At 44.4% G+C, this 13,395-nt stretch overlaps 1 protein-coding gene across 1 annotated transcript in view; it reads right to left on the bottom strand.

Moving 5' to 3' along the window:
* Positions 1-2,442: 2,442 nt before the first annotated feature.
* The window catches only part of ldlrap1b (low density lipoprotein receptor adaptor protein 1b), a 38,356-nt gene continuing 27,403 nt past the window's right edge, over positions 2,443-13,395 (bottom strand). Inside the window, exons 6-9 of the mRNA XM_083997817.1 lie at positions 9,222-9,317; positions 6,598-6,731; positions 6,192-6,226; positions 2,443-3,807 (exon numbers count right to left, since the gene is read on the bottom strand). Coding sequence (XP_083853943.1) covers positions 3,663-3,807; positions 6,192-6,226; positions 6,598-6,731; positions 9,222-9,317 — 410 coding nt within the window. The 3' untranslated portion in view covers positions 2,443-3,662. The remainder of the gene's footprint in view (positions 3,808-6,191; positions 6,227-6,597; positions 6,732-9,221; positions 9,318-13,395) is intronic.

Consider the following 13,395-nt stretch of genomic DNA (forward strand, 5'->3'; position numbering starts at 1 on the left):
GCTGGGGACCTGTCTGCCAGCCTGGAGTCAGTCAACAGTAAATTCAAAAATAAAAAGATGATGAAATAATATTAATCTTCATATTGTTTTTTTTTCTTCTCAATACACATAGACACACAGCAAGGTAAATTTAAGGTTAATTTAAAGTTTATTAAGGGGAGCAATCATTTTATCATCATATTTAGCTTTGGCTACTTTTTGGCTGGGTTGTGAGGATTTGGAGCTCTTCTGGGACAATTATGGCTGTATTTTGGAAGTCCACAATTAGTTTTGGGTGAAGTTTGGCCCCCTTTTGGTGTGATTTTGGCTTGCCTATTTTGGGCCATTTAGGGCCCAGAAGCCTGGCCATAATCTTGCCAAAATGACCAGCCAGATTTGGGCCAAAATGATGCCAAAATATTTTTGCTAGCTAGCCTATATGATTTTCACAGTCGTTGCCAATTTAGAAAAGACTTGGAGTTCACACATTTAACGACTGTGCCATGATGGATCACAGACTACATGATTTGTTAAACCAACTTACAAAGCCACTTGAACGCACCAAACTCGGGAGCGGGAGTGACAGTTTAACGCATGTGGGGGAGCATACGTCAGTCTGACTGCCCAAAAGTCCGACAGCTCATTTCTCCGACTACCCATTCTACAGTATTAAGGTTAGGTTTAGGGTAAGGTTCAGGGTTAGGGCTACTTATAGGAGGTCGGACTAATGGACGCAAAAAAGAAATGTATGGTCGGAGAAATGGGTAGTCGGACAGACGCCATGCGCCCACGCATGTGTCATGGATCTATTAGTGATTCCTACGTGGTTAGTTGAGTCAAAGACTGTTTAGAAATCTTTGGCTGAGTTGTTATGACTTTGCTTTATTAGTGAAAGTGGTTCTCCCGTGAACGCTGTTGCTAGGCAACCATGTCGTCAACACATTAAAGTGTAAACCGACATGGACAACATGACTTGCTGATTTGAGTCCGTTCCCCATCACACACTAGGGGAGCATACATCACCAGTCCGACTGCCCAATAGTCCGACGGCTCATTTCTCCGACTACCCATTCTACAGTGTTAAGGTTAGGTTTAGGGTAAGGTTAAGGGTTAGGGCTACTTAAGTCGGAGAAGTGGGAGGTCGGACTAATGGACGCAAAAATAAAGAAATGTATGGTCGGAGAAATGGGTAGTCGGACAGACGTCATGCGCCCCACACACTAACAGATTTCGGCGCCAACTCGTTATGCCGACTGTCCCCAACTAGTGCTGACTGGTGCAGACTAGGGTTACACCCCGCCTTTCCGAAAACAGACTTCAATTCTTCGTAATAGCGGGTTTACTATTTTTCTAAAGACCCCGCTGTTCCGAAAAGGCTGTTGGGGTGTTTCGGAGGGAACGTTCGGAATAGCGGTGTTTCAGAGTGGGGGGAGTTTCGGAACAGCAGTGTGTCGGAATGGAGGTGTTTCAGAATGGAGAGCCGTCCCCGCAGAAACTAGACCTGAATGTGCATCGTGAGTGAAAGCGATTTTTTGGCCCGATTTTATTGTGGGTAAAATCGTGTATTTTTTGCCTGATTTTACCCACAATTCACAGTCGGGTCTAGTCTATACCAGTATAGGCACTTACGTGATGGGGTAACAAACAAATCGGCAGGTGTAGGCGAACAGACAGCGCCAGACTTCAGTGTCAGCAATTCAAACATGTTTGATTTTTTGAGCCGATTCTGGACGCAGTCGGGTAACGTTAATGTTACTGGTTACCGACCCCACCGCAAACACGTCACCCACAGCCAATGACAAAGACGAGGTGGGACAAATGAAATTGCGTATGAACGCAACGTCCACTCCTCCACAACTTGATCCATACCAGTATTTTCTTTTTAATTGATTTCTCACAGCAGATAGCTGAGTAAACTTGTATGTCGTCCATGTTTGTTTACACTTGGTAAAATGTGTTGACATGGTTGCCTTTGTTCATGGGGAGAATCACTTCCACAAATGAAGTGAGTCAAGTTTAACTCAACCAAAGACTATTTACTCAACTAACCACATCTGTGGGAATCACACACTACACTCTTAAATTGTCACAGAGTTTGGTGCGTTCAGGTGGTTTCAGTTGGTTTGCCAAATCAGTCTGCGATCCCTCATCTGGCGCAGTCAAGTGTGTGATCCCCAGTCGTCATAAAAATCTGTTCCCATACTTTTGAAGGGGACTGTATGCCACTAAAGCAGGTGTGAAAGCAAAAGGCACTCCTTCAGCTTGACGAGCTCACTTCTACCTAATGAAGGTGGCCTATGAGTGCATGTCTGGTACTGAATCACAGTGAAATCAGGTAAAGCAGTTTGCAGCTTTTTTTTTTTTTTTTTTGGCAAGCTTTGGGACTAATTTACAAACAAACAACAAAAATAAATAAATCCAATAATCTCTTGGAATAAATGTAACACACATACATACTTAGTTTTTATTGAAATTTATGTAAATTGATGAATTAAATTATATTCATACATAATCAAAATGTCAAAAATAACACAGGGAACCATACCTGGAGAAAATAGTAAACTAACAAATGCAACATTATAATTTAACAAAAAGGGGTAGCTTGCTGATAATTACCAAACTCAACCCCTTGGACTTTCTGTTCTGTTTGTTCAGCTATGCATCACGGTTGATTCATGAAGCCTGTTAACATCCCCAAAGAGAAGAGTAAAACTCCCCCTCATCTACTATGATCCTTGGACATTTCAGTCAAAGCAGTGTCATGAATTCACTGCAAGTCAAAGTTGACAATGAAACGTTAAAAACTCCAAGGAGGAGAGAGAAAAGAGGCACTGCATATAAGCCTAAATAATGAGTTTGATGCATTCAGACGTTAAATTCCCTTACATGAAATGTGTGCTTTTAAAGATGGATGAATGCTGAGTGCAAAAATAGATTTTGCATTAGAAAGGAAAAAAAAAAAAGATTGTCACCTTGTTCTCATCCATTTTCCACACAAACACTCCTTACCAACACATACACACATTTTTTAAAGCTTTTGTCGCCCAAGGAAAGGCTGATGCCTCGAAGCGCATAGGTAGTAACTTAATAGTTTTGCAGAATATTACAACTGGTGCGTCAGTGGCCTTCACCAGTGAGTTTTAGCCTTGAATCCAGTTATGTTTCCCCAGCTCAAAGCGAATTAAACATGTGACAGCACCCATGTTGACTCAATGAACTGTTCCACACTCGCCTCCTCACGATTCTCATATATCAGTTTAAACATTTATATACCATATATCTCCACTCACACACACACGCACACATGCTTTCTGTGCACAATGTATACAAGCACATACCTCACATTACAAACGGTGAATAAGTAAACAGACACAAAAAGGAAGTAATACACTGTAACAAACATTAAATAACTGCATGTTTTTTTCCATAGAAAAAAGGGAGAAGTTGGTTTGTATTGCTTTGGCCTGTTCTGAGCAGCCTGCTCATGTTGTCCTCCTCTGGTTGTGTAGATGCAGAGGCATCGACAGAGAGCCACAGGACTGCACCACTGAGAGGACTTGGCAGCAGCGAGAAGGTGGGGAAACCTTACCGGTGTCACAAATGTCTGTTTTGTTACTTTTCTTCTTTTACCACCTGTTCTCCTCATCTTTCCCTGTTTTTCCCTTCTTGGCGGAGGTCTCACATTAGCATCCAAAAGTGTCTTTTTGTGCTGTGAAGTCTATGTCCTCTTGGTCCCATTTGCCTGGGGACAGGCACTCTTCAGTGTTGAAGTCCTGAGGGTTTACCCCAATGTCCAGGACCTGGGGGTTAGTGCGAGACTCAGCGAGTCTGGAGGAGACGATAAAGAGAGATTGTTAATTAGACACCTCGGAAACTATTCAATTACTGCCACTATAAAAGATTCATTACATTTGAAAAAGCTTGTGGACGATGATGGGCACAAACGCTACACAATGTATGGACGTAAACATGAATTCTAAACAAGCGTAGCTGTTTGTGATGAAAAGAATCTTGATTTTATTTTTAAAAACAAAGCAACATGTGGCCAGATGTGGCAATAAAATAAATTTCCTTTGTGAACTACTGATGCTGAGCCTGTCTATTTAAAAAACTCATGTTAGGCCTGCAGCACATACAGAACACACACCAATCTCATTGATCGTGACATCTCTGGTTCAATGCTGTGGCACTAACAGAGTGCAAAGCAGATGAGTGTGAGGCAGAGGCACAGGAAACACTTGTGATGAAGACGTGGACACACTGGAGGACTAATCGGGTCCTGTGGTGGACAGCTTTTTTCTTATGAAGCCTGGGGATGGATCTAAATGTGAAATGATGGTGGGAGGGGCTTCCCCCTTGTACGAAGTCAAACAACAGTTCTGAACTATGTTAATGGTGAATGGCCTTAAAAGAAAATGTGAAAGTGTGTCTTAAATAATTTGACATCCGTGTATATGAGCAGGCTTGGATGTTGGGTTGACTAGGGGAGGATGAGGTGAAGTGACTACATCCATACATGACACTGTTACCTGAGTAGGATTCAAAGCTATCCAGACTGTGGCTGGGGGCGCAGAGAAAACATCACAAGTCAGGTAACATTTAAACTCCTCACTCTTATCATCAAGTGAACCGACCGTTTGACTGAACTTCAAATGTTTGTGGGTAGAGCTGACTTTCAGAGAGCCGCTCTCTGTATGACAGGAAAAAACATTGTAGACAATCAGAGGTGCTTGGGTGATTTACATCTACAGCCAGCAGATGGCAGTGCAGTCTCTCAAATAGCAAATTAAAAAAAATGCAATTACGCACTCCTCCTCTAAGAGAAGTGAGAAGAGATGTATCAAAAACTAAAAAGGAAGAATTGCATTTAGGATTAGCCTCCTTGAATGTAAGAATATAACGTTGGTGCTTTAGTGAACAGATGTTTTGATCATTTCCACAACTTGCTTCCTGTTACATGACCTCCTGGGTGTTAAGACACTGGGTGCTCTAACAGCATAATCTGAAATAGAAAATAAAAACACTTTCCAGGTATCTGTTTATGTTGTATCAATTTCTCAAGTCACACAATATGGGTAACTGATGTGTGTATGTTCCTTTTATGAAATCATACTATGATGTCTGATGAAGCTCACAACTTTCAATTTCAATCCTCATGCAGACTAGTATGGGCCACAAACCAACCATTAGACGGAGTGAGGATAATACAAAGACTGTCTGCACCTCGCAGACAAAGACATTAACCTGTCCCTCAGCTCCCTCAAGTCCAGAAATCTACATGTGGATGTGTCTCTGTTTATGTTGGCAGCATCCTCATTAATCACAGAGTGGGAGCTTAACGGCATTAGGGTGTAATTACAGTGTGTGCAGACAAATAATCATCTGATAACAGGGCTAAAATGGCCTCTTAATGCTTGATTAAAGAGACTGTGGAGCCCGTCCTCGCCTTCACTAAATGGAAGTGAGAGAATAAGACGACCGATGTCGAATTAACAGAGGGAATGAAAAGCAGAGCCGGAGGAAATAACTGCACTAACGTAGGGCTGAACGAGTCTTTATGGCAGTCTGGAACAAACAGCTGTAAACACTTGTGCACTCTGACTGCAGACCACCACGGCTTATCTGAGTGTTGCCGATACAGGCTAAATTGAAACATTAATCACACAAACATTAATACGACTCCGTCTCCGTTCTGATTAGTTTGTTGACGATGTCGACAGAGTTTAAGGAGCTCCGAAGGGCTCAGACAATGAACTTTCCTGTTGCCCTTGAACCAGAAAACTATGAGGCCAGGTCTTTTCCCTCAGTTTTCTGCCGTTACTTCCCTATGGTTTTGTGATAAAAATACTGAGCAGTGCGTCCCCCCCCAGCAGCACCCATTGTTAATCACAGGCTTCCCAAACGCATATGAAATCAGCATGTGGGCCTGAGAAGACGGCAAACCGAGTAAAGCTGCAAAAGCTGCACGACTCGGGGAGGGGTGTTGGCTGTGCCAGGACCTGTAAACTGAGCCCGTCCCCCCCCCACCCCCCCTCCCTCCCTCTGTGGGAGCGCACAGGGGTGAGCCGCGCTGAGGGAGAGGCAGCGTTTATTACAGGAGCAGCCAAAACCGCATGTGGCTATTTCCAGAACGGCGGCTTGCATGTGTGGCTGTTCGGCAGAGACAGCAAGAGTTTAGTGGAAAACGTGAATGTACGCCGGCCGGTCCTCACCTTGAGAAAGCCTCGTCCAGGCCGTCCTCCAACTCCTGCCACAGAGAACAGACACACACGTTGGTTTTGTGGAGTGATGAGAACAGTTGTTACTGATGAGATATTAATGCACTGACACATGAACACAGTCACCTTTGGCCACTTTTCCTTTTGACCTACACTGGTCTACGGAGGTTAATGTGGTCTGCCTGCAGCCCCACACCCTCTCCAGCTATGTGACCATTTGATAAGGTCAGTTCTGTTCAATAGGCCATTGTCTAAGTGCAGCTGCAGGGTCTACTCCTCCAAACACGGCGGGTACAGTTCATCACCAAGCACTTTCACCGAGTAATCGGTCATTTCCTGCGTGGTGTCCCGTCTCGTCCCTAAACAGCTGAAACCCACTGAGCAGCCTGTCTTGTCTTACCCATACGGTATTGTTGTTCTCTGTTGCGTGGTTGTGCGCCATGAAGGGATCCGATTCAGCCTGCTTTGTTCCTGAGTGGACCTGTGCCACGTTGGCTCCCTCAGCCAAGTCTAGAAGTTTCCCCGTGGCTACCTCTGCAACATGAAACAAGAGACATTTGAGAACATTTACATAAACATGCATTACAATTCACAATCAGCCCTTTTTCTTTTTTAATCTCCCATTACATTTCGTCCCTGTGTTGTTCTAAGATTGCTCATCATAATTTGTTATCGTTTGATAGGCTCCCGTGATTATCATGGCCTCGTGCGACAGTAAACAGCGTGCGCACACCAAGTATAATGCCACGCTATTCATTAAGATCCACTTTCCCTCTAATGTATGTCATTAATGCAGCCGTTTGTGGATTGTCCCTTCGTGATAAGTGAGGGTGGTCTAACCCCACGTCTTGACCACAGTGACACTGCTTATCTGTAACGGGATTGGTTTGTAATTGCCCTGCCTTATGATAAATGTGTGTCAATAACATGTGTCTGCTCTCGTTTCTGTCAAGTCTTTAGTCTAATGGGGTCCACCGAGAGCAGTAAAAACCTCAATGACTCGTCTGATTGCTGGCACAACTGGTTCCCCTGTGCAAGCACTTCACCGCCGACGCTCTGCTCTCCTTAACTGACCTTTTCCTCGACATCTATGTTCCTTAAAAGGCCGGCTTATAAACGACTGAGTCAGCATGTAAAAGCAATTCTCCCCACTCCAACCTGTCCTCTCCGTCAACACCGGCTCTGAGGCATCCAGAGCGTTCGGCTGTTATGAAGAAGGCAATATTGTGAGACTGGGACCGTCATTCATGCGGAAAAAGAGGGAGGCTCAAGGCTCATCTGATGGTTATGCCCTGAAGTTAACAGCTCAGGTGTTTGCCAAGGTGGAAGTGGAAAAACACATTCAACTCAGAGCTGCAGTGATCAGTCAATGAATGAATTAGCTGATAGCAAGAAACGTAATCAAGAACCATTCATTATCTCGAATGATTCTCCAAAGTGAGAATTTGATGCTTTCATTTATGAGGATGTCTTTAATCAGTTGTGTGACACTAGTTTTTGACATTTTATATCTAATCATAAGTTGTAATCCTACATTTATCCCTGTGTAACAGAAGCAAAAAAAAAATCTGTACAATGAAACACAGGAAGAAGTGGCAGTTAGATTTTGTCTCCACTGGGAGACGTCTGGTGCCAGGAGTGAACCGAGGGTATCATGTCTCCTGAATAAAGCTGAATCATGGGCTGACAACAACACCAGTGAAGCTGAGAGCCTCAGTGGCCATGCCATTTGATCGGCCACAGTGAAGGGTACATAAACGTAACCTTGTGATAGCTTTAAAACTCTGCTGTCCCCAATCACTGCTTTAGGGCTGGCAGTGAAAACCTCTGTCAGGAGAAAAAAATAATGCTCTGCCCGATTCAAAAAGGCACTCAGATGCTTGTGTGCAGTGCTGCGTATTACTCTGCTGTACAATTACGCCAATTTGCTTTACGGAAATCCAGTCCACTGGCAGCTAAATGACCCACAGGATGGTGAGTGGGATAATGTAAGTCCAGAAAACACACACACACACAATCCCCTATGTTACCAGAATCAGTTTCCAAGTCCGACTTTGTTGAGTCTTCTAACCGGGGGATCATCCTTAAAACCTGTGTCGGTCAAAAAAAAAAAAGAGCTATACAGCTCCAGATAAAGTATCAGAGCAGATTTAGAGAGATCCCTCTCTGGCTGGAGGCCACCTCGCCAGGCAGAGGAGGAAGCTCAGTACAAAGCTGATGTTTTCAGATGTTGAGAAAAAAAAAATACAGTTTCTGTCTCAAACTGAAACCTCCAGAGCCAAAAGGATCAGGGGAAACTCTGAGAGTGGCCGCTGGCGTTTTATGTGTGACAGGAAAAGGGCATGTCCACGCACAAAAAAACAAAGAAGAAAGGATTATGAGGCATGAGCATGCAGACATTGAGCCACTGGCAATAGGATGCTCGTCAGCTCTTTTCATTGTAGGCCGTGGACAATATGTGGAGATAATCATGCCTTAAGGTCGTCTGGCCCACTGGATGTCAACAACATGTTTCCAAGGCATGAACTGTGTCTTGAGTCGAGGAATCTGATGGAACAATGGGGTCGCAGATAATGTGGGCTCCTGCTTTTTTTCTTTTTTTTTAAAACACAAGTAGTGTGAGAGTGAGCATGACTCCCTGAACAGTCCTCTGTTATCATTTAAATGTCAAGGGGATTGTTGAACCAAGATCTGTTTTTAATGGATCCACAACACAGCAAAGGGTAGGGGGTGGGTGGGTTAATATTTTCAAATTCAAAAAGCATCATCATTACCATTATCATCATCATACATAATCACCTGGAAATGTCACTTTCTGTTCATTGTCATGATGTTAGCGAGACGGAATAAGCAAGAGACGCAGATTGTCGTCAGCTGACCTGTAACCTCAATATAGGCCAACCTTTGACAAGTGGCTGAATACTCCTCCTCCTCCTCCTACTCCTCCCCTGAGGCTACGACTGTGGTGACAGAGAGGGTGAGGGACGGAGAGAGAAAGATGTGATGATGGGTGACATGACTCACCTCCTCCCTTCAGGCTGCCCAGGCTGGCCGAGCTCTCTGACTGAGAGTTGCTGGCTCCTTCCCCGTCTGAACCCGACTTCACTCGCTTCTCTTTCTCTGTGTAGGGGGGGTGGTGGGGGGGTGGTGGGAGGGGGAGAGGAAGGCAAAATGAACACACACAAAAAAACAAAAAACAGAAGTATTGGTGTGACTCAGGAACTTGCAACCACACGGCGAATGCCCTCGCAGCGCAGCCGCTGAGGGAACCGTCACCTTCCTAATAACTGACAATGTTGAGTATTAAAACTGTCTCACAAAGCGAAAGCGTATGATGTGTGTAAACAAATCGGCGGCAGCAAATTGGCACAATAAGGTTGAGGCCATTACTCAAGCCATCTGTCAGCTGAAAACTTAAAAAGGCCCCGCCTGGGCTTCAAAGATGAGAACACACTTCCTATTTTACGCAGCGGTGAGTACGGCAGCATTCAAACAGAGCAAGGCATGGCATCTAGGTCAGACGGATAATAGGCTTTGCTCGCTCTAAACAGTCTCACCTGCTAAGAAAGTGGTTTGAAACACAGTGCGGGTTGCTAAGTGCAACTGTAAACACCTTTCATTGTATTTCCTGTACAACACCACCCTGTTGCACTCTGGACTAGTAGAGCAGATGCTGGGGGTCTATATTTAGCATTGCAGATGTGCCTCTAGGAAATGTGCTTGAAAGTTAGGACTAAAAACACTTCCACTTCAGACGCTGATTTATGGATCGTCAACACTTATTCCAAGCAGGAACAGGGAATACTGTTTGGACAGGGACAGCTGAAGTGCAGGCAACAACACTTTATGTGTGTTTTGTATTCAGTAACCATCTGGGGTTATACATAGGATGAAAAACTTTAAGATAACATTTACAAATGTGCAATATAGGAGAGTGGAAAACAAAAAAAGTGGCCTAGTAAGTAAGAAAGATAAAACATGATGCGAGTCTCAGCCTGTCACTCACATGCTTTCACAGTTCCCATTATACTGCTACTTCTTGTACATGTTGCAAACCCTCTGAGTGTAGTGTCCTATCACTTCATGAGGAACATGACATCTTCTTTTCCACTTTTCAATTCACCTTTCAGCTACACCCCCCTGGTAACTTGCCCTACATGTGGGGACCAGCAGGAATAGTTACGAGATGTGCTGCTGCTGCTGCTGCTGCTTCTGCTGCTGCTGCAACAATATAAACTTAAAAGTATATTCTCAAGGTGCATCATTTCTTATAAATATAGCTCAGTCATACCACAGAATCAGATTATGGCAGGATAATAACTGTTCAACTGCTCATCTGCATTTTGGGTAGCAAATGTAATATTTTGAGGTTGCCATGCGCTTTCTGCTCAGGTCAGCATGTGTTTTTTGCCTGTGCATCCAACACAAGATGGGCCTCAGATTTTATTCTGGTTTTGTCAGAACAACCTTCCAAAAAGCTTATTTTCCATCATCACCCATCTCGCGTTCCAAAAATATCTCCCCTCTCGCTGAAAATCACTGTGTGAACACCAACTCTTGGCAGCTTAACAACAGAACTCCTCTGGAGCGCTCTCAAATATCAGCACATTCCCTAATAGCGGTATTCTCATTCTCCAGATCCACGGTTCAGTTCAGACATTCAGTTTTTTGAATCAGTTTGGTTTATCCGTCAGTTTTGATATGTGCAGCTTTCTGAAACAGGCTTGCCAAGAATGGTACTATAGGTTCAGTCTCAATTTCAGAATTGTTAAACCCCCCATTTCCTACAAACGTTCATAACACATTCAACTACTTGACCTTAAAACAGAACAAAGAAATGTATTCGAATTTCGGAGGCAACAATTTCCTACTCTGCTTGATAAATATAATAAATTTGTTTTGAAAAGACTAATGACTCTGAGTTTACTCACTAATGAACACAAACCCTAAAATATCCCTCATCCCCAGGAAGTGCTGTAATAGTCAGGCTGATGCTCAAACGAATCAAGAAGCTGCACAGGAAAACAAAACCCTCTGCATACGTGTGATGACTCCCTGAGGGGCCGAGATGCTGACCCACTCTAACTACATGGCTGGAGATTAAATGTCCATATGTGTCTATGTTAAAGAAACCTGTTTACTGCAAGGAGGTGTTTTTATTTCATCACCATCCTTGGTTTAAAAAAGAAAAGACATCTCATTTCCCATGAGCCCAGGTAGCTTAGTGATGGCAGTGTTTCAAAAAAAAAAAAAAAAAATCCCTCAGCACCTGTTCTCTCCCTGTGGCCTTTCTGCTCTGTAGTTTTCACTCGGTGTGACTGACTGGAGCGTCAGACTCGTGCTAAACATGGAACCGACTTAAAGATATGCAAGTTCAAAGCTAGCTGCAGTGTTTACAGGGAATATTCTATCAACACAGATTCACGCGCGGAGATGTGAGCTGTAATATTCGGAGGAATGTGGGTCAGGAATGCGTGGTGGTCTGTGGAGAACCACTGTGGGTGGTGGAGGGGGGAAAAAAACACATGCTGCAAACTAGACAGCAGATACCCCTTCTTCCTGCCCTGATCCTCAGGGGTCTTCTAACTTTAATGAAAGAGACTCGAAAGGTTTTTTTTTTTTCTCCTCTGCCGATCTCACTTTCTTCTTCTCCGCCACAAGAGAACACCACTACTTCTTTATGGAAAAGAAAAAAACAGATTCCTCCTCTCCCCTCCGTAACCTCCTACCAGCTAGGCATCGGTTCTCCTTCATCAGCGAGACCGCGCTGAACTGTAAGGAAGCGGCTCCGCAAATTAAAAGACATACCAAACCCATCTAGAAAAATGAAGATGAGCAGAGGTGAAGAACAGTGAGAGAAAAAAAAAGGGGGAATAATGCGGTGGTAGTTAGTGTGTGAAAAGTGGAGTGGGGTTAGACGGCGAGGAGGCAGCGTGCACTAATTTGCCGATTTTATATTCAAGCTACAAAAAAAATACAAACAGGCAAAATGAAGAGGCGTGAGGCGGGGGCCTGTGGCCTTGATCTTGGGAGAAATAATCCACCCCCAAAATGGAAATGTGCAGACATTAAAACATTCTTAAACACCACGGCAGAAGAAGAAGACGAAGACGAAGACGGGGTAGAAATGTTGAGTGAATGAAAGAGGCGGTTGGAATTTTCATACAGTGAGTGTGTGCGTGTCTCCAAAGGACTGAATAAATAAGCCCGCCTTCACATGAGACAGAATCAATGGCACCGACATTGAATCTGTCAGGGGGTTGAGCTCCCACTGACACACGCATACAATCATTTTCCTTTCTCTCTTACACACTTGCCATCCCAACACCCCTCTCTGCCCCGCCTTTCATCCTCTCTTGCCCTCTCTCGCCTGATCCCCATCCCCCCCCCCCTCTTTTGCTTTTGCTCTCCTCTCCTCCTTTACTCCTCATAATAAACAGAAGCAGGAGCTGGAACGGGAGGATGGGGGAGGAAGAGAAAGAGAGATAGGGGAGAATGAAATAACTCGACAGGGTGTGGGGTGAGGGGTATTAAGGTGCCAGGTGCGAAACAAGACGGACAGCAACAATGAGATAATCAGAAAATTCAAAGAGCATCTAAACACAGCAACATGCATGTAAAAGATGAGGAGGATGGGAGTCGGTGCTGATGCAGAAGCCGATATTATGTGGCAAGAACTGCTCATTTACACTGGAGTCACACATGCAGTAAATTACATGCATGTTCTGCTGAGCTGTACGGGAGAATGTGTGTGACACCGTCCTTACACAGCACTTTGATTGCGTGTTGGTGCTCACCGTGGTGTCGGCTTATCTCCTCACTGTGCACTGCTATTGAGGGTGCTGACAAATTCAAAAGAGGGGGGGGGAGGGACGGACGCTGCTTACAAGTTCGACATAAAGCAGAATAATATAAAGACAGTGTGTTATGAGGGAGAAAATGATCACGGATGAGATATACGAGGGGAAAATCCCAGCTCTCACACATCTGAGTCCTGTTCTTACCGTACAGAGAACAGAGATCTACTTCAGTCAGCCCATACTCTGCCCTAGGCTAACCTTAATTCCCCCGCCCACCTCCACCTACCCCCTCCACCTCCCCCCATGTCGATACCTAGATGAGTCTTTAACCATGACTGAGTTCCCTGTAATAAAGAAGCGTCACTGAACTAAAACAGGCACCAGTGCTCTCTGGGCGA

This window comes from Trachurus trachurus, assembly GCF_905171665.1.
Source record: "Trachurus trachurus genome assembly, chromosome: 22".
Taxonomy (NCBI): Eukaryota; Metazoa; Chordata; class Actinopteri; order Carangiformes; family Carangidae; genus Trachurus; species Trachurus trachurus.